This window comes from Aotus nancymaae, unplaced genomic scaffold (genome assembly GCF_030222135.1).
Source record: "Aotus nancymaae isolate 86718 unplaced genomic scaffold, 86718_ANA_hifiasm-v0.15.2.pri h1tg000018l, whole genome shotgun sequence".
In the NCBI taxonomy this organism is placed as follows: Eukaryota; Metazoa; Chordata; class Mammalia; order Primates; family Aotidae; genus Aotus; species Aotus nancymaae.
This window is the reverse complement of record NW_026988430.1, coordinates 10,969,256-10,993,408: the sequence shown is the minus strand read 5'-3', so window position 1 is coordinate 10,993,408 and position 24,153 is coordinate 10,969,256. Positions and strand designations below refer to the sequence as shown.

Genomic DNA, 24,153 nt, shown 5'->3' with positions numbered 1-24,153 from the left:
AAGAAGGACTGCCTGGCCCGGAGCCCTGGGGATCCCCTCCTTTGTCTGGAACCCTCTGGCTCACCGCGTCCTTCCTCCAGGCCGCGTGGCCCTGCCCCGCAGGGCAGCCGTGCTGGGGGCTACTCAGACAACGCAGGGAGGAGAACCTTGCAGGGACCGCGCTGCTGCCTCTCCTCGGCCCTTTTCCCCTTAGTTTTTCAAGCTCCCAAGAAGAGGAGCTTCAGATTTGTGGGTTGTTTTTAATACATTCCAGATGCCGGAAGAAATTTTGGCCCGGCCTCAGCAGTTGCTCTGCCTTTGGGAGTCTCCCCGCCTCCCCTCCAGGCCCCAAAGCCGCAGGGAGAGAAATAGGCGGACGGGCGCCATCTGTTGGCAGCTGCCTGGACCCACACGGAGACGCGGAGGACTAAGGCGGGGCGCAGGTTTCTTGTGAAGAGTCCGATCAAGGATCATCGGGAAAGAATTAGTCATCTGATGAAACGTCCTCGAGGGATGGCCCAAGCTGCAGCTCCCGCCTGTGATCCCAGGGCTTTGGGAGGCAGAAGCGGGAAGATCTCTTGAGCTCAAGAGTTTGAGACCAGCCTGGACAATGCATCGAGACCCTGACTCTACAAAAAATAAAATAAAAATAAATTAGCCGGGTGTGGTGGCGCACGCCTGTGGTCCCACCTACTTGAGAGGCTGAGGTGGGAGGATCGCTTGAGCCCAGGAAGTGGGATAGTGCAGTGAGCTGTGACCACACCATTGCACTCCAGCCTGGACGACAGAGCAAAACCATGTCTCCAAAAAAAAAGTCCTTGAGGCAAAAGGTTGACAGGCTTTAGAACCCCTCAGTCCTTAGACACGAACAGTGAAGCGACTGAACACTGGAAGCACATGCAGGACCCTCTTGGCCTCCTTTTGCTGCTTCATTATGTTCTATTTCAACTTTAAAAAGAGTTGCTGGCATTAGAATGTCAAAAAATTGGTGACATTAGAATGTCAAAGTCTTTGAAGGATGGGGATTTTTGCATTCAGTTATGTGCTCACCAAAATCAGCTAGCAGAAGATTCTGTGCAAGTTAACTTGTAAGTTTATGGTTTGGTGAAATCGAATAGGTAGAGAAGGGGAAATGTAAAGTAAATGAAGCAAGTGGAAATAAACAGTTGTTGTGGTTAGGAAAAGGCCACCGTGAGACTTTTCACGGCTAGCATGCAGACCATCCAAGTTCTATCCCAAACAGAAGGAAGCCCTTGTAGGATGGTGAGTTATGGTAGGGTTCTAGGAGGAGAGGTTCTCAGTCTGTTGGAATGGGGAAGGGAAGGGTTGGGAAGGGTAGGGGGAAGTGAATGAAGTTCCAAAGCTAGGGAGCTAGGCACAACCCCATGAGTAGCACCAAACCTAAGGATGGTTCCTCAGAGACTCTCAGAAAAAAGACCCCCGTGTCCTGAGAGCAAGTGTGCAGCCCTGTCTCCACATTTCCTGTGAACATGGTCCTGTCCACCAAATCAGGCCTGAGGATCCTGAAACACCTCCAGGCCCTGGGCCCTCACCCCCTAGACAGCCCAGGAACCAGGGGCCTAGGGCCGAAAAATGGGAAGCTTCTGGTACTGGGCTTTATATTCCTGTTTTTTTTTTTGAGACGGAATCTCACTCTGTCGCCCAGGCTGGAGTGCAATGGTGTGATCTAGGCTCACTGCAACCTCTGCCTCCCGGGTTCAAGTGATTCTCCTGCCTCAGCCTCCTGAGTAACTGGGATGACAGGTGAGTGCCATCACGCCCAGCTAATTTTTGTATTTTTAGTAGAGACGGGGTTTCATGTTGGCCAGACTGGTCTCAAACTCCTGACCTTGTGATCCACCCGCCTTGGCCTGCCAGAGGGCTGGGATTACAGGCATGAGCCACCGCGCCTGGCCTATTCCTGCATTTTCATCTGGAACAAGACTTTGTGATGTATAGGTTTTCACACCCTTTCTCCCTCCCTCTTCCTCTTAGAGCCACTTTTGTCTTTGCCAATTTGTCCCTTGGGTTTGGCGACACAGAGGCAGTGGCCAGAAAAGAGAGGCAGAATTGGAGTCATGGTCATGGGACTTTGGCTTTGGACAAGGCCAAGATTTACTTGGATAAGAACATAAAAACAAGGAGCTGCTGGAAGAGAAGAACTGCGCTTTGGATGGGTTTACTAAGAGCTGAGAGCACGGAAGATGAGACAGCTTTGGAAATCAGCTGCAGTAGCGTGGAGGATACTGACAATCACTTCAATAAGGACAATTTTTTTTTAAGAGACAGGGTCTCACGCTGTGACCCAGGCTGGAGTGCCATGGTGCGATCACAGCTCACTGAAGGCAAAATCTCCTGGGCTTAAGTGATCTTCCCGCCTCAGCCTCCCAAATAGCTGGGACTACAGGCACACACAACCATGCCCAGCTCATTTTTAACATTTTTTGTAGAGCCAGGTCTCACTGTTTTGTCCAGATTGGTCTTAAACTCCTAGGCTCAAGGGACCCTCTCTCTTCAGCCTCCCAAAGTGCTGAGATTACAGGTGTGAGCCGCTGTGCTCCATGGAGGATGAGGTTTTTAAGGTGATTTCTGGTGCATCAAGAAGATAATTCCTCCCCTCCCTCTGATCTTTAGGGGTTTCTTGAGGGACTAAAAATTGGAAGGTACTTTTCATTGCTCTTCTGGAAGGAGAAGGTCCAAAAAAACTGCCTGTTTCTTTGAGCCCACATGATGCATAGCCCACCAGTTACATACTGATGACGCATTCAATGCATGTGTGTTCTCAGCACTGATGATGGTGATGAAGGCAGACGTGGAGCTATAGTCCTAGACTTTTTTCCCTTTAATATTTAATGCAAACCTGTTCAGCAAAACAAAGGAGGCCAGGGGAAAAAAAAAAAAAAACCTCCATGTCAGTTTTTAGAAAAAATCCGGACTATGTGTCTTTCCAAGATTCACGGAAATCTTTGGTCCAAGGTGCTGCTGATGAGCCGGTGGGTGGGCTGGGAGTTTGTTAATGGACCTACAGTGCACCACAGAGCGCAAGTCAATTCTCCCAGCAGTCTCAGGCAGTGACGCCTAGTGGTTCAGAGCACAGATTCTACATCAAGACATTCCTGGGTTCAGATCTCAGCACTGTCACTTCCTTCCTGTATAACTCAAGAAAGTGCTGGCCTTTGCAGAGACCGCCGCCACCGGGAGCCCGTACTATCTATCAGCCATGGTCAACCCCATCGTGTCCTTCGACATTGCCACCAATCATGAGCCCTTGGGCCGTGGCTCCTTCGAGCTGTTTGCAGACAAGTTTCCTAAGACAGCAGAAAAGTTTCATGCTCTGAGCACTGGAGAGAAAGGATTTGGTTATAAGGGCTCCTGCTTTCAGAGAATTATCCCAGAGTTTATGTCAGGGCAGTGACTTTACATGTCATAATGGCACTCGTGGCAAGTCCATCTACAGGGAGAAATTTGATGATGTGAACTTCATCCTAAAGCATACAGGTCCTGGCATCTTGCCCGTGGCAAATGCTGGACCAGACACAAACAATTCCCCATTTTTCATCTGCACTCCCAAGACTGAGTGGTTGGACGGGAAGCATGTGGTCTCTGGCAAGATGAGAGAAGACATGGCTATTGCGGAGGCTGTGGAGGGCTTTAGGTCCAGGAATGGCAAGATCAGCAAGACAATCACCATTGCTCACTGTGGACAACTCTAATTAAAGTTTGACTTGTGTGTGTTTTTTTGTCGTTGTTGTTTTTTGGGCTTTTTTTGTTTTTGTTTTTGTTTTTTTGAGATGGAGTCTCGCTCTGTTGTGAGGCTGGAGTGCAGTGGCGCAATCTCAGCTCACTGCAACCTCCACCTTCTGGGTTCAAGCAATTCTCCTGCCTCAGCCTCCTGAGTAGCTGGGACTACAGGCATGTGCCACCAAGTCCAGCTAATTTTTTGTATTTTTAGTAGAGACAGGGTCTCACCATGTTGGCCAGGATGGTCTCGATCTCTTGACCTCGTGATCCGCCCACCTCGGCCTCCCAAAGTGCTGGGATTACAGGCGTGAGCCACCGTGCCTGACCCCAACTTGTGTTTTATCTTAATCACCAAATCATTTCTTCCATAGCTCAGGAGAGCGCTGCTCCACCCCATTTGCTCGCAGTATCCTAGAATCTGTGTTCTTGCTCAGTTCCCTTTGGGTTCCTTGTTTTCCTTGCTCCCTTCCGTGCCTAGCTGGATTGCAGAATTAAGTTTATGATTATGATATAAAAACTCAATAACGAAAAAAGAAAGTCTTTATCCTCTTATGCCTCCATCTTCTTATCTGTAAAGTGAGGACAAAAGAAGTACCACTCCTTTAGAGTTCATGTGAGGAGTAAATGAATTAGTGGGTGAAAGTGTTAGCACAGTGGCTGCCATATTACAGAGTTTATTAAATGTTGGTTACCAGCCAGGCAAGGAGAACCATCTCTTGACACAGACAGGCTCAGGACCTTTGGAAATATTTGTGGTCTGACCATTCAGTCAGATCAGCCCAGAGCCCAAGCTGCACATATGTCCCATGGACTGACTGCATCCCTAGGAGGCACTCCTCTGCTGGGTCGAAGGCATCTCTGAGTTGGTGGGGACCGGCTCCAGGCCCACCACCTGACCCTGGGGCACTTTGATTCTCTTGTCCACCTCCCTGTAACAGCCACCCCACTTACCCCTCATTGGAGATGAGAAAGGAAGGAAAAGCAGAGCTGGGCTGCTGTGGTTTTTGTCCTGTCCCCAAAGACCTCCGGAAGGAATGGAGAGACATCACAGGCTGAGGCTCTCCACCCAGACCCCATGTAACTGCCCGGCCAAAATGGGCCAAGGTAGGCAGCATCCCGCTCTGGTCCTGCAGGTGCTCACATGCTCTGCTCCCACGTAGCCAGGAGCGACCCCCTGTTCCTCAGGGGACTGGGGAGTCCCAAGTTCCAATCGCTCTCCCCTTGAGGTTCACATGCCCTCGCTCCCCTCCCTGTGGCTTCCCTGGTGCTTCTCACCATACCCAAAGCTCCACCACCTTACTGAGTCACGCATTCACGTTGTGCATGCAGTGCTGCTCTGGGACCAGGAAAGTGACCCACTAATAGCTTATAAAAGAGCACAGGCCAAGGCATGCTTTTCATGTTCAAAAATCTTTCTGAGTATTTCTGGATCTACTTCTTGGTCTTGTCTCTTATTGCTATTTCCTTCCCTGTGTTCCTCATGCCTCTAACATGAAGGGTAACTTCACGGCAGCCCCAGCTTCTCACAGACAGGCTCAGGACCTTTGTAAATATTTGTGGTCTTTAAATATTTGTCTAGACAGCGCCCTGGTAAGCTGGGGGGCACTTGCCAGGGGAAGAGACCCCAATGAGTCACTGCACTGGAGACAGAAAATGCTCTGACTTCAATTTCTATTTGTTTTTATCTCATTTTTCAACTTCTATTCTGGGATATGTTTTAGATTTACATGATGGCACAGTAATAGCTGTTTACATTAATAAATAAATACACAGTTACTGAGGATGCATGAGCAAATGTGAAAGGGCACAATTTTAAAGATTTGGTGGCCAGGGTCCTGGCCCACAGTGCCTGTATGTCATTCTCTGATCTGGCTTCAGGGAGGTTTTCTTGCTATATCAGCCCCAGGGTTGTTCCCCAACCAGAGTAATAAGCACAACCTCTAGCAGAGGGAAGAGCCTGGCACCAGCCAACCAATCAGAGGGACCTGGAGGCTCTGGGCTCAGCCCACATGAACCACATAGTTGCTGGACCAAGGGGAAGTGCTAAGGGGCAGCCCAGGTGACAGGATGCACTTGGGAGGCCTGAAGCAGCTGCTGGTTACAACAGTCAGGCAATACTTTAGAAAATTAACAGCAAGGAGTGCTGAATATCAGCACTGATTACACCTTCTTTCCAAGTGGTGGTTCCTACCAGCCGCACCTTTGCGAGCTTCTTGGTCTTTGCTTATACAGATCCCTGAGAGTGAAATACCCTTCCACACTTCCTCTGTCTATTAAAATTCCACTCACCTGGCTGGGCACAGTGGCTCACACCTGTAGTCACAGCACTTTGGGAGGCCAAGGTGAGAGGATCACTTGAGCCCAGGAGATGGAGGCTGCAATGAACCATGATCGTGCCACTGCACTCCAGCCTGAGCAACAGAGCAAGGGCAAAAAGAGAAAAATCCACTCATCCTTCAAGCTCTAGTAGTGATCCTCCCCTATCAGAGAGAACCCTCTGATGCTCCGAGTTAGATGGAAGTGCTCCTTCCCTGACTCACAGGGCGTGCTCTGACTTAGCTCTTACTGTGCTCTTGCCTCACCCTGAAGGCAGACTGTTAAGCTCCTTGAGGGGAGAAACTATTATATTCCAACAAGCCTAAGATGCCATAGTTGTAAAATGCATCATTATTTTACGTATCTCTAAGAAAGAAAAGAACCTGCCAATGGACTATCGAGTGGTAAGACATACCCTGATTTCAGAGATGTTGACATTTTTTTAAAAAAAGCAAAAGTGCTACTTAGAATGAATGACATGTGGTGGCCAGCTGGCCTGTGTCTCTGCATCGTCCATGTCTAGCATCGTGTTTGATTTTCAGCAAGTGTTCAGGAAATGTTTCTCTTTGCTGTTTTCAGGGTTCTAGTTAGGAGTTCCAGGGGAGGAAGTAGAGAGGAGAGCTGGGCTGGAGGAAGATGATGACGAGACCCGAGGGACTAAGACTTGAGCTAACAAACAAATCACAAGAAAAACGCAAACGACCACATAAAAAGTGGGCAAAGGATATGAACAAACACTTATCAAGAGAAGATGCACACGTGGCCGATAAACATGAGAAAATACTCAACATCATTAATTATCAGAGAGATGCGAGTCAAAACCAATGGGATACCATCTGCTACCAGTCAGAATGGCTATTATTAAGTCAAAAAATAGCAGATGTTGGCCGGTCCGTGGAGTAAAGGGAATGCTTATACATTGCTAGTGAGAACATAAATTAGTTCAGCCTCTATGGAAAGCAGTTTGCAGATTTCTCTAAGAACCAAAAATAGAATTACCATTCAATCCAATATTACACCCAAAGGAAAAAAATTGTTCTACCAAAAAGACACATGCCCTATTCACAATAGCAAAGACGTGGAATAGACCTGAGTGCCCATCAGTGGTGGATTAGATAAAACAAATGTGGTACACGGGCACCGTGGAATACTATATAGCCATTAAAAAGAACAAAATCATGCTTTTTGCAGCAAGATGGATGCAGCTGGAAGACATAATCCTAAGAAAATTAAGACAGGAACAGAAAACTAAATACCATATGTTATCACATATAAGAAGGAACTAAACTTTGGGTACTCATGGATGGCAAGAGTAGATACTGGGGACTCTAAAAAAGGGACGGGAGAGAAGGAGGGAGGCAAGGGTTGAAAAACTACCTCTAGAGTACTATGCTCGCTATTCAGATGACAGGTTCAGTTGAAGCCCTAACCTCTGCATCAGGCAATATATCCATGTAATAAACATGCACATGTGCCCCCAGATCTAAACTTCTTTTAAAAAGGTTTTTTTAGGCCAAGCACTGTGGCACACACCTGTAATCCCAGCACTTTGGGGGGGCTCAAGCAGGCAGATCACCTGAGGTCAGGAGTTCAAGACTAGCCTGGCCAACATGGCAGAAACCCGTCTCTACTAAATTAGCTGGGCATGGTGGTGCGCGTCTATAATCCCAGTTACTCAGGAGGCTGAGGCAGGAGAATCACTACAACCTGGGAGGCAGAGGCAGCAGTGAGCCGAGATCACGCCCCTGCCTTCCAGCCTGGGCAAAAGAGCAAGACTCCATCTCAAAAAAAAAAAAATTTTTTTTTAAGTCTTGAGCTGAAATTGCTGAAACCTTCCTCAAGTGTCAGATGTGTCTGCTGCCTGCTTCCTAGTGTTTCAGGGAAAGGAGTTTGGAGCTGAGATCCCAGTCATCTTAGTCATAGTTCCAACTCTGCAATGGCCTGTACATCACCAAAAAAGCCCCTAATTCCTCTGAGATTCCCCATATTAAATGAGATAATAGGATAATAAAAACGACTACCATTTACCAAGTTCTAGCAACGTGTCAGTACTTTTATACATATTCATGTATTTTAATGTGTTTTCTGGAAAAAAAAACAAAAACAGAAAAACAGTATCATTGGCCCTTTTGATTTTAAAAAAAGATAATGGGGCCGGGCACGGTGGCTCACGCCTGTAATCCCAGCACTTTGGGAGGCCGAAGTGGGTGGATCATGAGGTCAGCAGTTTGAGACCAGCCTGGCCAACATGATGAAACCCTGTCTCTACTAAAAATATAAAAATTAGCTGGGTGTGGCAGTGGGTGCCTGTAATCCCAGCTACTCAGGAGGCTGAGGCAGGAGAATCATTTGAACCCAGGAGGCAGAGGTTGCAGTGAGCCAAGATCACACCATTGCACTCCAGCCTGGGCAACAGGGCAAGACTCCATCTCAAAAACAAGAAAAAGAAAACAGATAATGGAAGAGGCAGCCACTCACAGGTCATGGGACCTTAGACAAGCCCTTCCTACATTTCATAGCTAAGGAAACAGGATCATAAATGTTAATCACAGGTAACTGGTCTACAATAGAGAGCTTTTATGAAAATAAAATACAAGACCAAATTCAAAGAGCTTTAAACACCACAGAGCCAGACAAATGTGAGAGGTTATTATGAGCAAACAATGACATTACAGAAGTGAAAGTGCTCAGTGCGATCAAGAACAAGGACTCTATTTCACTCCCATGTGTCACCATAATAAAGACAGAGTCCCTGATCTTAAAGGCATCAATCTTGCCCCACTGGAAGCCTTCAGAAAATGTTAAAGTTGTAATTCATTAATAGAATGGCATCCTAAAAGTTCCTGCCGTTTCCAGGAATACAAACAACTGGTTTTAGGTCCTAAGGAATCTGAATCATTAAGAAGTATAAAGTACTAATAGAGTTTCTGGTAGTTCCACAGTTTTAGGTTTCTGCACAGTTAAGAAACTAAAGGATAGATGATTTTTTAATTGGTCCCATTTTCCCAGTTCTTGTTGTTCTAATCAAAGAATTGTTCAGGTCCTTATCCTTCCTGGAATCAGAATGTCCCCAAGTTTATGGAATGGGCTTCCCATGTCCCCACTTAATGGCTCAAGAATACCACTGTTGTATTCTTTTTTCCTTTCAATTGCGTTTAATGACTCTGGGAAAATACTGTGTACATTCAGTATCTAACATGATATGATCTCATAATAGTTTCGTATTATTTTCAATAACTCCTGGGTAACGGTGAGGTTGCTTGTCCTGGGACCACCCTTGAGAACCACTGACTTACACAGTTATTGGAAGGACCAAGAAAGACAAACCACAGAAGCTTTCTCTTGTGTCTTTCTTGGGATGTGGGTTGCTCTGATGTTAATGTGGTGGGGTTAGGAAGAGACCGGGGAAGACACTGTAAGCCAGGATGGCAGGTTTCATTTGTAAAATCTTTGGGAGAGTTTCCTTCTTTAATCCAGGCTTTGTCTCAAGAGCAAGAAATCATGAGATCTAAGGTCCTGACAAGACCAGGCTCTAAACTGTCTCCCAAAAGGACCTTCCATAAGAAGACACAAGGAGGACAAGGCTACAGGGGGAATTCACCAGTACCAGTAACTATGACAACACCCAAATAATCCCTGCAATGTTCGAAGGTTCATAAGAAAGGAGAGTCTGTTGTCCCATCTGGTGGCATCCAGTCCCCAAGTGGAAAGCGATCTCTGTTGCTACAATGCCCAAGCTACTGAAAGCCATGCTCTTTGCTTTGCATATTGCTGACTGCATGAACATCACACACACACAAACACACACACACACACACACACACACATATGTAAATTTAATTATTTATTTATTTAGAGACAGAGTTTCGCTCTTGTTGCCCAAGCTGGAGTGCAATGGTGTGATCTCAGCTCACTGCGACTTCCACCTTCCAGGTTCAAGCAATTTTCCTGCCTCAGCCTCCTGAGTAGCTGGGATTACAGGCATGTGCCACCATGCCTGGCTAAGTCTGTATTTTTAATAGAAACAGAGTTTCTCCATGTTGGTTAGGCTGTCTCAAATTCCCAACCTCAGGTGATCCACCTGCCTCGGCATCCCAATGTGCTGGGATTACAGGCGTGAGCCACCACACCCGGCCATACATGTAAATTTTAAATAGCCCATAGAATAACATTAATATATCTTTATTACAGATATATAGTTCATATCAGGAAATATTAAGTTACCAACTCCTAGCAGCCATTGTATTTCAAGCAAACCAATCCTACTACCATGACTAAACCTAATTGGGCCAAAAAAAGATGCCTGATTAAGGACTATATCAAATCAAAAGGGAGTGACCTAACCACACCCCTGGAGTCCCCTCTGCTTGGGAAGGCTGAGGACATGGCACAAATGGGCTATGTGGGACCTTAGGCAAGTTCCCTCTCCTCTCCTCCCTGGGCTTAATTTCTTCTAGAAAACTAGGATGCTAGATTTCATTTGCTCAGAAGCACTTTTGGTTCTGACAGCCATAAACACAGTAACTTTCTGTTCTTTTGCATGCCACTCCTGGGCCCCTTCTCTTTGTACTATGCGAGGAACTTACCCCATCATCAGATTTGAGTGGGGGAGTATGTGGGGCTCCACAAGGCCGGGAACAGTTCCTAGGAAGCCAAGGCAGACTTCAGAATATACGGTCAGATTCAAATGGCAAGGAACTCAGACAATGTCACATTGTGGAGTTTAAAAACATGCATTTTTAAGAGCCTGGGCTTACTGAGTCAGCGATCTGGAACATTCTCAAGAGACTAAAAATATCCTGAACGCAGACTGAATTTTAAACTATGCTTTAAAAAACTTTCTATGTGAAAACAATGGAATATTTCTTCTTTAAAACAGTTATCCATTTTCTTTATTTAGATTTTCACAACTGGAATTGGTAAGTATAGAGGAGGCTCCAGCCTGAGATGGGAGATTGAGCATCACAGTTCGAGGGCTGTCCTGTCCTAGCGTCAACAGCAAGGGACCAAAATTCATAACTTTAAATCTCTCAAGCAATCTACATTTTCAAAACAAAGAGGTAAAATGCTTTCTCTTTTCTTTCTGACAGTTTGAGGATTATCTTTCACAGCATCAAATAGCAGGACAAAGACTTCTTTTCAACCAGGAGGTTAGTATCTGCCAAATGCTTAGCTCTTGGCATTGCCTGGCTTTTCCCAGCAATACATGAGCAGCAGATCTGTAAATGGACTGAAATGTCCAGCAAAATGGATACCCGAGTACCTACCTATCGCCACCCCACCAGCTCCACGCAACCTTTCCCTAATTGACACTAAAATAATAGGGAGACAGAAAAGGCAGTGAAGGTAAGCTACTGTCTGAGTCTCAGCATTGAGCAGAAGCAGCTGGATGTAGAAAGTGCTTTCCATCATTTTCTCAAGTGTGCTTTAAATGCAGGGCAGACAGTGAGGGAGGCCCAGAGACCCACGGCCTGTCACCAACCAGAAAACCACAGCATTCAGAAGCAGCCTCTGCACACTTCCAAGAGAAGGTTCTTATCACCATTCGTGGGGTGCAGCTATTTACTCTGGGCTACTTGCTTAGGAGCAGAGGCTGGACTCTATGGTTGAAAATGGCCCATCCATCCAGCAGCAAACACACTTTTTAATAAACTAAGAATCCTCTTTCAGGTTGGAGCAGCCTTTTCAACGGTCCTGCCTCGGCTCGGACATAACAAAATACTATAGCCTGGGTGGTTTAAACAAGTCAAACAAGTAAGTAGGGTCACTTAAAAAGAACAGGAAATGTTTCTAAGCAGGCACTCACAGAATCTTAGGATTTCTGTTGTAACATTAAACACATCACCTCTTTTCAACTTAGTACTGCATGTTAAACTGTAAGAACTATGTAGCTTTCTGATTACTTGGTTAAAGAAGTGTGTGCACGCTCTGGCATTTATTTATTACTTTTAAGAATGACAAAAATGCTAAACTGTATGTGATAGAAAACAAGCAGCATGAAAGAAAGAGGAAAAATTGAAAATAAGGAGCACAGAACTCCAAGGTCAGGGAAATAGGCAAGCTGATGTCAGTGTGGCCGAGTATAATGTAGGCAATGTATGGCAAAACTGGCAAAACGGAGAGAGTTCTACAAAGTAAACGATTGGGGTCAAAGGTTAAATACATAAAATAATACAATATTTTGTCACGTCAAAAGGGTTCACGCTACTCAGCACTTGAGACCTCTACTGTTACAAGGACAACTTACAGGAGATACGTACGAAACAAAAAGCCACAGAGGACAACGCAAGTGCGAAACGGAGCAAAGGGATCCCCAACCTGAGCCACTGCTCTGGTGGCTGAAACAACAGGGACTTCCCATGCACGTGGCTGCGGCGGACACTAGGAGCGTGCCACCCAGATCCCCGCCGATCCCTTTTACAGGTTAGAGGCATCTTTCCCCAGCTTCAGTGTGCTTTAGGTTTCCAACAGCCCAGAAGTGCGACTCCTTTTTCGAGGATTGCCTTTGGGGTACCGGAAACACGGCTGCCAGAATACATAAGCCGGAAGTGGCTAGGAGTGCCCATACCCACAGTGGGCGTGGTCCTGAGCCGATGACTGACAGATGTGCGAGCAAGAAAGCCCTGCTCCCTGGGTCCCGGGGACAAAGGAAAAACGTACACTCCAGAGACACCCTGTGCAATCCGACCGAATCTACACCCTGGAACTTAACCTAAAATTACACCCTCCCCCCACCTGATGCTTCCCCAGCTCAACTTTACTCCCGTGGAACCAGAAATAAATCGTTTGAGTAGGAATCCTCATGTAAGCGTCTGCTCCTGAGGGCCTAGCCTAAGACAAGCACTCATGTGAACCAGGCACCGGGCCTGGCACTGTCGCGGCATTAACCCCTCAGAGGGGAATCCTGCCTCCACTGGGGAAGCATATATGCCCAGTTGGGAGCTTGAAACACGAGCAATGAAAAATGAACTACACGAGATACGATTTTCATGCTGAAAAAGTAGTTTGGATTCAGAGGAGAGTGAGAATATGGGTATCCTTTTAAATGGTTTTTATTAGTGGAAAATCAGAATCTAGAAAGGCCAGGTGATAGAGGACAAGTCCCTGAACATCACACCCAAGGAGTAGAGACCCTAACGATCCTAAACCCCAGCTTTTCACCACACCCTTCACTTGCCCTAGGGTCTCCAAATGTCTTCTGGGTGGATTGCTGAACTGAGCAAGATGAATGGCAGGCACAGTGACATAGTTCGGGTCTGTGTCCCTGCCTGTCTCATGCTGAAGTGTAATCCCTAATGCTGGAGATGGGGGCTGGCATCAGGTGATTGGATCATGGGGGTGGCTTCTCATGGATGGTTTAGCACTATGCACCTAGTGCTGTCCTCCTGACAGAGTTATCACGAGATCTGGTTGTTTTAAAAGTGTGTGGCACCTCCACCCCCTCTCTCGGTCCTTCTCCTGCCAGGTAAGACAGCTGCTCCCCCTTTGCCTTCCGCCATGAGTAAAAGCTCCCCAGAAGCAGATGTTGCCATGCTTCTTGTACAGCCTGCAGAACCATGAGCCAGTTAAATTAACCTCTTTTCTTTATAAATTACCCAGTCTCAAATATTTCTTTGGAGCAATGAGAGAATAGTCAAATACACACAGCGAGGCCAAAGGCCACCTGCCACAGTGCACAGCCAGGAGACAACAGCAAGAATGGAAAGGAAATACAGGTGTTGGTTGTGAAGGAAATCTAGGGGACTTGGTAATGGATGTGACAGGAAGAAGGGAGAGATGATTAGTGCATTAGTCAGCCCGGGCTGCTATAACAAACTACCCTAGACTGGGTGGATTGAACAACAGAAACGTGTTACTCACAGTTCTGGAGACTGGAAGCCCAAGACTGAGGTGTCAGCAGGGCTGGTTTCCTCTAAGGCCTTTCTCCTTGGCCTGTGGACGGCATCTTCCCCCTTTGTTTTCACGTGGTCCTTCTTCTGTGTGTGTCGGTGTCCTCATATCCTCTTCTTATGGAACACCAGTCAGACTGAATTAAGGTCTACCCATATGACCTCATTTTATCTTACTCACCTCTTTAAAGGTCCTGTCTCCAAATACAGTCACCTTGAAAAGTAGTGTGGGGTTAGGGCTCCAACATATGAATTTGGGGGTGGAGGTGGACAATTCATCTCTTAAGAGTTAGCAATATTGGGCCAGGTGTGGTGGCTCACGCCTGTAACCCCAGCACTTTGGGAGGCTGAGGCGGGTGGATCACCTGAGGTCAGGAATTCAAGACCAGCCTGGTGAACATGGTGAAACCCCATCTCCACTAAATATATAAAAATTAGCCAGGCATGGTGGCAGACGCCTGTAATCTCAGCTACTCGGGAGGCTGAGGCAAGAGAATCGCTTGAACCCAGGAGGCAGAGGTTGCAGTGAGCCGAGATCACACCACTGCACTCCAGCTTGGGCAACAAGAGCGAAACTTCGTCTCAAAAAAAAAAAAAAAAAAAAACAGTTAGCAATATTATGGTGGAGTTGATTCCAGAAAGACCGTGTTTGAGGTGATGACCACACCTCCCAAGTATGAACATCCAGCAGGTGTATCAGAGATCTGGACATAAACTTCAGGAGAGAGGCCGTGGCTGCAGAAGGCTAGAAGATCCTGCTTGCCTACCCTACTTCAGCGTTGCATCCCACAGTGTGTGCTGTCCGAGAAAAGCACAGGCACGGCATCTCACCCCAGGTGTGCAAGCTAAAAAACTCAACTGTATCTATTCAAGTGCTGAGCAAGCCCCCCATCAGTCAGTTCTCTTGTCGAGCAAACTCAGAAGACGCTGCTTTATAAATGAGTGTCTATTTAATAATATACCCACAGAGATTCCTGGCAGCATAATGCACGCCAGTCATTTCCATGGGACACTTCCTTCTATGGACTACTTGGCTGTCCACGCTTTCCACCTCCCTGTCACCCCCCAACTGATAGGAAGCTTTCTGTGGCCTGGGACTGTGTCCCACTCAATTTCATAGCCCTGTTCATTCATCCTAAATGTACCTTACTAATATGTGTATCCTCCCCAGTGTCTAACACAGCTTCTTTCAGGGAGCAGGTGGTCAATACGTATGCATCAGTAGTCATGCAGAGAAATGGGTACTGATCTCTAACAGGTGCATAGTAGCTAAAAGCACACACTTCCATGGTCTGCATCTTGTCTTTACCAAGTAATAGCTGTGTGGCCCTCCCTGAGTAGAATTATCTACTCTCTGCCTTAGTTTCCTCATCTTATCCAATAAGGGTGATAATCACTTTTATCATCCACCTCATCAAGTTGTTGGGAGCATTAAATGAGTTAATATATGTAGCACATGGTGCACAGTCAACCTATATGGGTACTGGAAATTTTTTATATCCATCACGTGCTTGACACATTAGCTGGATTGTCTCATTAAACCTCCAAACAGTGGTTTCAGGTGGATGTTGCCATCCCACCCTAGAGAGGAGGAAGCCACATCTGGTGAAGGTAAGTAACACCCAGATGACTACACAGGTGGCGGGCAGCAGAGACAGAAGGTGAGCTCGGAGCTGAGTCCCATGGCCATTCTCTTCCGACTGTGCCATAAGAGAATTCTCACTCAAGAATGTTCCCGGCCTCTCACAGAGAACCCCACAGGCACTAAGAGTCAAGAGCTGAAGCCAATACAGCAGTAGGGTCTACTCAGATATAAGGGGGTTCAGAGATGTGATCATGTCCCAAATCCTACCCTATATGGTTGCAATGCTGCACACGGTATCAACAGCACATCCAAGCTAAAAAGCAGCTCATCCAAGCTAAAAAGCCTTTCATGTGCATCATCCAGAAGGCATCCCTAGCATTCAGGGGCTCAAAATGTCCCCCTTGGCACTCAGCTGAACCATCAGCATGCCAGCAATACCCATGTAACTCCTGCATCTGGAAAGCAGATGACAGCTGGGCTCTCAGCAGCTGGTCAACAACACACTGTGATAGGACAGATTGTCACTGTGCCTTAGAGAATCTTAAGCATTCCTTCAGCTCTAGGATGGCAAACAGACAGTGTCCATGCTAACTCTAATTAATTAGAAGTGATTGTCTAGAATCTGTGTTTTCCAAAGAATTCCATGGCTAAGCCTGGGCTCAATAGAGAAGAGCTCCATGGTTGACTAGTGATGTCTGCCCTGGATACAAGAGGGAGAGGAGAACATGAGACAAAGGTTTTCAACCCTTCTTCAGGCCAAATCACCTTGTGATACGGTTTGACTCTGTGACCTCACTCAAATCACATCTTGAATTGTAATCCCCACGTGTCCAGGGAAGGACCTGGTAGGGGTGATTGGATCATGGGAATGGTTTTCCCCATCCTGTTCTTGTAATAATGCATGAGTTCTCATGAGATCTGATGATTTAAAGGTATGTGGCAGTTCCCCACTCTCTCTCACTCTCCTGCTGCCATGTAAAATGTGCCTTGCTTTCCCTTCACCTACTGCCATGATTGTAAGTTTCCTGAGGCCTCCCAAGCTGTGCGGAACTGTCCATTAAACCTCTTCTTTTTATAAATTACCCAGTCTCAGGTGGTTCTTTATAGCAGTGTGAAAATGGACTAATACACCTTGCATTCACTTAGGTATTGAAGAAGAACCTGGTATGCACATACTACCAGTTTATTACTGGAACATGAAAACATGTATATGAAATGGACTCTGCCTTCAAGAAAAGACAAACAGAGGTGAGAAACCAAATAAAAATATAAATACAAGCCAAGCATGGTGGTTGCTTCCTGTAATCCCAGCACTTTGGAAGGCTGAGGGAGGAGAATCACTTGAGCCCAAGAGTTCAAGGCTGTAGTGAGCCATGATCACGCCTCTGCATTCCAGCCTGGGTGTCAGAGTAAGACCCCATCTCAAATATATATATATACACAAATTATGTGTTAAGCGTGGGGGAAACTCTCTTTTAAAACCCTGTCTACTCCATTTTTTAAAGGTTGGGAGGCAAGGGTTGAGAAAAGGACTCACTTTTCTCAACAAGCTTTAAAAGTACTGTCAGTTGGTGACAGCTGCCTTTTATGGAGGCCAAGCTATGCAAACCAAACTATGAAAAACTTTAAGAGTAAAATCTGGAGACAACAGATGCTGGAGAGGATGTGGAGAAATAGGAACACTTTTACACTGTTGGTGGGAGTGTAAATTGGTTCAACCATTGTGGAAGACAGGGTGGCGATTCCTCAAGGACCTAGAAATAGAAATATCATTTGACCCAGCAATCCCATTACTGGGTATATACCTAAAGAATTGTAAATTGTTTTATCATAAAGACACATGCACACGTATGTTCACTAAGGCACTGCTTACAATAGCAAAAACCTGGAACCAACCCAAATGTCTGTCATTGATAGACTGGATAAAGAAAATGTGGCACATATACACCATGGAATACTATGCAGCCATAAAAAATGATGAGTTCATGTCCTTCATAGGGACATGGATGAACCTGGAAACCATCATTCTCGGCAAACTGACACAAGAACAAAAACCAAACACTGCATGTTATCACTCATAGGTGGGTGTTGAACAATTAGAACACGTGGACACAGGGAGAGGAGCATCACACACTGCGGTCAGTAGGTGGGGGCTAGGGGAGGGACAGCAGCAGGTGGGGAGGGTGGGGAGGGATAATGAGGGGAGAAATACGAGATGTAGGTGATGGGGGGGTGAAGGCAGCAAACCACCTTGCCATGTGTGTACCTATGCAACAATCCTGCAGGATCTGCACATGTACCCCAGAACCTAAAGTACAATTTAAAACAAAAGAAGAGTAAAAGGGACCTGGATGCCATTTAGCTCAGTCACTTGGCACTGCAAAAGTGCCTTCAGCAAGAGCCCAGCATGCTCACTCAGTCCCTTCATCCCTCAGCTGAGAAAGGCTGCCCACTCCAGTCTGATCAACCATGATTGCTAGGAAGTTTTTCCTTGGACTTTACCAAAATCCCCTTTCTCTCATTTCCATCCAGCCATCCTAATTCTGTCTTTCAGGGCCATACAGAACACAAACAACCTCTGCTCAACGTGACAGTCTTTCTAATCTCTAAAGACAGTTTTCATATTGCCCCTCAGTCTTCTCTACCACCAGTTAAACAGCCCAAGGCTTCTAACTATTTTCCAGATGACATGGTTTCAGATCACCTAACCTCCCCTGGGCTGGCTTTTTGGGGTCATCTTTGATCCTCTCAACTCAGAGAGGATTCCAGGCTCTGTTTAGATTCCTCCTCCCTTATCCTATTGTCAGAAATTGCCTCCAGGCAAAAAGCCAAGGCAATTATAGGGTTCATTTTACTTATTTCCATTTTCCCAGGGATCACAATCATGCACTTCCTGAAATAAGTTATTTTATGTATCTTGTCCACTTTCTAGTTACTTAACAGTGGGAGGATAAGTCTGGTTCTTGTTATGACATTATGGCTGAAACTGGTCATCTGCACATGTTCAAACAATACTTTCAACATTTTACCATTAAATGTGATATTATAAACGTTCCCCTTAATATTGGGGGCAAGCAAGGGTTCTTGATACCACCATGTCTTTACAAAATTACACTGGAGCTCCTAGTGAAAGCAGTAAGGCATAAAAAAAATAAGATTGGAAATGAATGAAAAAATCAGTCAGCTTTTGCAGTTTGCATGTTTGTCTAGATAAAAATCCCGAAATATCTACACATAAATCCTAAAATATATACATTTAAAATTAACCTTTAAAAATGTGATTGCATAAACTACTACTAATAATGGCAACATAAAAATTTACCCAAAAAATAAAGCTACTCACAAATAGAAAAGACCTCTATAGAGAAAATTATAAGAACTTTACTTAAAGAAATCAAGGACTTAAGAGACATACAACGTTTATGAATCAGAAGATTCAACATTGCAAAGATGGGAATCCCCCCAATTGATATACGGTTTCAATGAAGTTATGATCAAAATTCTAGCAGGGTGTCTTTGGTACTTAACAAGTTGATTACAGCATTATTATAGTCTCCTCTAACTAGGTTGGTATTGGTATAGGGGTATTCAAATAGAGAAATAGAACTGAAAATAGAGGCCAGAAAGAGAATCACATATGAGGAGAAACTCAGTTTATGATAGAGTTGGTACTGGAGATCAATGTGAAAGGGACAGACGTTTCAATAATTGGTTAGCCATATGGGAAATATAAAGAAATGTGATTATGTGTTAGCCATGTTGCTGCAATTATGCTGTGTAGCAAACAACTTCCCGAGTCTCAGTAGCTTATAACAACAAACACATATTTGTCACACAGAGGTCTAGAAGTCAGTTGTGGGATACTGCAGGTCAGACCTGGTCTACTCCACATGTCTCTCATTCTCTGACCCAAGCTGAAGGAGTGTGGTGGCTACCTGGGCATCTGGGGCATGCACTTCTCATATTACAGGTAAGGAATACACGAGAGCAAATCAAACCACACATTTAAAGTTTCTTGTTGGGTGGGGCATACATTATATCTGCTCACATTCTAATCACCAAGAAGAGTCACGTGGTTAAGCTCAAAGACGGTGGGGGACTATATGCTGTGCAGAATGAATCATGGCTCCAGGAGGAAGAAAAGAAAGAATTGTGAGCAAATAATACAATTTACTACAGATTCTACCTCAGACCATACCAAAAAAATAAATAAATAAATTTGAGGAGGCTTAAAGACAAAACTTATGAAACGTTTAAGAGACAATATAGGAGAATATCTTTATGTCCTCAGGGTAAGAAAGAGATTCAAAAATATGAAACATAAAACAGAAACTATAAAAGATTGATTATTTTAATTAAAATTAAGAGCTGCTATTCATGAGAAATTCAAAGTGAGATAAGACATTCACAATATGTATCAGTGGCAAAGAATTAGCATTCAGAAAACACGAAGTGCCCCTGTAAATCAGGAAATTGGTATTTGATAGAATGGCATCATGAATCAGTGAGAAGAATCTGGATTATTCAATACGGGGTGCTGGTACAATTGGCTGTCTACATGAGGAGAGATAAAATGAGATTCCTACTTCACTCTATATGCCAAGATAAATTCTAGATTATTTTAAAAACTAAATGTGTAAAGCAACATTTTATTACTTTAAGAGAAATGCAGAGTATCATTATTACATTGATAAGGAAAGAGCGCTTTAAGTGAATATTGAAAAGACAAGTCATAAAAGTTAGTAAGTCTAGCTACATTTTTTAAAAACTTATATAAGTCAAAAGACTTCTGGCCAAGTGTGGTGGCTCACGCCTGTAATCCCAGCACTTTGGGAGGCCGAGGCAGCCAAATCACCTGAGACCAGGAGTTCTAGACCAGCCTCACCAACTTGATGAAACCCTGTCTCTACAAAAATACAAAAATTAGTAGGCGTGGCAGTGCACACCTGTAATCCCAGCTACTAGGAAGAATCACTTGAACTTGGGAGGTGGAGGTTGCAGTGAGCTGAGATCACACCAGTGCACTCCAGCCTGGGCAACAGAGCAAGATTCCCTCTCAAAAAAAAAAAAAAAAAAAAAAGGACTCCCTAAAAAATGTTAAAAATGAAGTTACAGAGCAGAATTTTTTTTTTTTTTTTTTGAGATGGAGTCTCACTCTGTTGCTCAGGCTGGAGTGCAGTAGCGCGATCTTGGCTCACTGCAGGTTCAAGCAATTCTCCTGCCTCAGTCTCCCAAGTAGCTGGGATTACAGGCACTCACCATCATGCCTGGTTAATTTTTGTGTTTTTGTAGAAGGCGGGGTTTCACCATGCTGGCCAGGCTAGTCTTGAACTCCTGACCTCAGGTGATCCACGGACCTAGGCCTCCCAAAGTGCTGAGCAGGCGTGAGCCACCGCACCCAGCCAGAAGAGATCTTTAACATGCCAAGAAGACAAAGGATAAATATCCAGAATATTTCAAAGCGCTCCTATATGCACTGCAAAACACTACTGAAGAGAGCTTGGTATGTCAGGAGAACAATAAAGTGTTTCTTGTGGTTATAGCACAGAGTGGGGTGTGTGTGTGTGTGTGTGTTACTCTCACATCTTTACACAAGAAATTCCTTTAACTTAGAATGCCCTTTCACCATTGTGTTCCTGGAGTTAGAAAACACTTCATGAAAATTAGTATGACCTTCCTTTATGCATCTCTGGTTTGTTTTATATTCTCTATTAGACAAATTTTAAAATATTATAATTCATTGAGAGTAACATTTTGCCTCCCCCTACTCCCTACTCCAAATATGAGTTTTTCCTGTTTGATTAAACAGCCTTTGAGCATCTGTCACAGATCCAGTTCTGTCCTAGGTACTTCAGAATAAAGATCAGGGCTTGGTTGTTGCCAGGCTAGTCTGTAAATTCTAAGGAAGGGGGTTAAGGATAGGATTCTGGGAGGCAGTATGATGTGATCCTGAAGACGGAAGATAGGAAAAGATAAGCACATGTTCTAGACGTGTTTAAATGCTCAAGTGGGAGTCAACGCCATTCTCTTTGATGAGGAAGGAGATATGAAATCAGACAGCCAAAAAGGCTTTCCAGAGGACATCTTAACTTCTGATGATGTTTCCATCACCTGGGTGGCGTCCTCTTCTCCATCCCTCTGTTTTCTCCGAAGCAGCTGCTGGCGTCTCAGAGAGATGCACACAGTGGCTGTAGGTGTTCATAGATCTACAGTTAAACACTCTTATCTACCCCTGGAAGGTTTTGATGCTTGAAAACCTTTACACCTTCATCCTAAGACCCAAAGTTGCAAATAGCGCCAGGAGCTGAGACCTAAGAACAGACACAGTGCGTGAGCAGTGTCCCAGCAGGACCACCACTTGGCTCTAGGCAGTGGCAGGCCTGCTCATGGCTTCTGGCAATGACCATCAGTTGCTTCATCTTCTGAAAAGGAAAACTACCCAGCTGGCCAAGCCAGATGTCCAAGAAGGAGGTATATCTGTCTCCTGCTTTGAGATCAGTCCTTCCACTGCTCCAGCCAAGGAGCCCCAGAGAAAGTAATGTGTGAGTTCAACACACTGAAAATCTGTACCTAGCCCAGGTCAATAGTTGAAAACAGCAGGTATACCATGGCTTTCACCTACATTGTTAAAAGGTGAGTACATGCCCAGTAAATGTTTATTGAGTGCCGTTAGGTGCCCAGCATTGGGCCATGCACTGACAGTGTGAAGGCAAATGAGAAAAATAGGCTTCCTGCTGTGGTAGCATTTACAGACAACTGGAGGCATGTGATGGTTAATTTTTTGTGTCAACTTAGCTAGTACTGAGTTATTTAACCAATCAACTTAGCTAGTACTAAGTTATTTAATCAAACTAGGTGTTGCTTGCTGTGAAGCTATTTCATAAACACGTACAATCTGTTAACATTAAGTAAAATAGTTTACCCTTTTACTGTGTGGGAATGTCTCATCCAGTCAGTTAAAGGCCTTATGAGCAAAACTAAGATTTCCCTGAGGAAGTAGAAAGTTGACCTCAAGATTGCAACATCAGCTCCTGCTTGAGAGTTCCAGCCTGCCGGCCTGCCCTTGTCAGTTCCCACAACTGCATAAGCCAACTCCTTGAAATCAATCAATCTCTGTGTGTGTGCCTGTGTGTGTGCCTGTGCTCATCTCTGGCACAAGGAGACCCACATACAAAGGTGGTGTCGTAAGGGGTATGATTGGGAAACTGCATGTGGTACTCAGCACTGTAATGCTAAGGCAGACTGTCCGGATATGAATCTTGGTTCCATCATGTACTAGATGCCCCATAACCTTGGGTCAACTCCTACGTTCTCTAACCCTCAGTTTTCTCATCTGTAAAATGGAGATAGTATCTCCCTCATAGGGTTGTTGCAAAGAGTCAAAGAGATTAAGTATCTCATATTTAAGAGGTTAAATGCTATGAACAACACAGCAAGTAAGTATGAAGCCAGGATTTAAACTCAGGTTTGTCTGCACTGTGTGCGCATGCCCTTTACCCTCGCCCTATCACCTTGCTCTCTGGGAATTATGCTTCAGCTATCAGTTCTTTAACTGACACAGTTGCGTAGACCACCCCTACATTGCTGCAGCTTCAACTCCGCTCTACAGAGATGCCTCTGAAACATATACCTTTGGCCCAATCCTAAGCTTGAGCTGCAGTTTTCCACTCACTTTGCTACTTTGATACAACCCATTGGCTTCAAATCTGACATATCTTAAATTCAAGCTCATCATCTTCCCCTCACCATTGACGAGTCCTGGCTTCACCTCTCCTTAGGTATATGACCCCGGGAAAGCCACAGATCCCCTAATCCTCAGTTTCCTCACTTGTTAAATGGCAGGGTTTGTCAAGATCAGGAAGGTAGACACATGTCACACATAGTTCTTCTTATGTCTCACTGTGTCTACAGTACCTGTCTTGATGTCTGGTACACGGTGGGTATTTTATTGTACTTATTTATTCATCTATTCATCCCCTTGCCCTGATTTTGACTAATTTCACAATAAGATACATGAATTTAGTCTTAACTCACCACTCGTAGGAAAACCATCCTTTCTTACTAAACCAAGTAAATCGGGTGCTCCAGTACCCATTTGTTTCATTTACAGCATACGTTAGTATATTGCCATCTAGAGGATTTAGTGCAAGTTACAAGCAAGAAGAAGGAACTGGGCTTGCAGAGAGGCAATATCCTAGAAGAAATGCTTAAAAACCATTAAAACTCATTTGTAGCAGTGTAGGATTTCAACAATTATCCAAAAAATATAAATAACAGGATATGCTTTGACTATAAAATAAATTAGAATGAATGTGAGAGCAAGTTACCGGCTCGTAAACTTACGATCTCTGTTACATAAAATTTATAGGGGATCATTGGTTTGAACTGAGTTCATGCACTAGGCCCCAGTAGACCAAAATGAAGTTACTTATGGTAAAGTTCCAGGTCACCAAGCCAAAACTACGTTGTTTATCTGACCTTCCAAGAAATCTAGAGAGAGAGGGAGATAATAATAGCCAAACCTGCAAACGGCCAGTTTTAGCCTGCCTGATAAGGAAGTCCCCTCTGCTTTAACCTTTACAAGGAAGGTAACTTTGAAACAACCAATTCACTTTGTGTTCTTTGTTTCTGCATTCTTCAGCT

The 24,153-nt window shown here is 44.9% G+C and overlaps 1 protein-coding gene across 1 annotated transcript in view; it reads right to left on the bottom strand.

The window, feature by feature from the left end:
* Window positions 1–279: 279 nt before the first annotated feature.
* TVP23C (trans-golgi network vesicle protein 23 homolog C) overlaps window positions 280–24,153 on the bottom strand; it is a 57,032-nt gene continuing 33,158 nt past the window's right edge. The window contains exon 6 of the mRNA XM_012472073.3: window positions 280–602. Within this exon, the coding sequence (XP_012327496.2) occupies window positions 280–602 (323 nt within the window). The remainder of the gene's footprint in view (window positions 603–24,153) is intronic.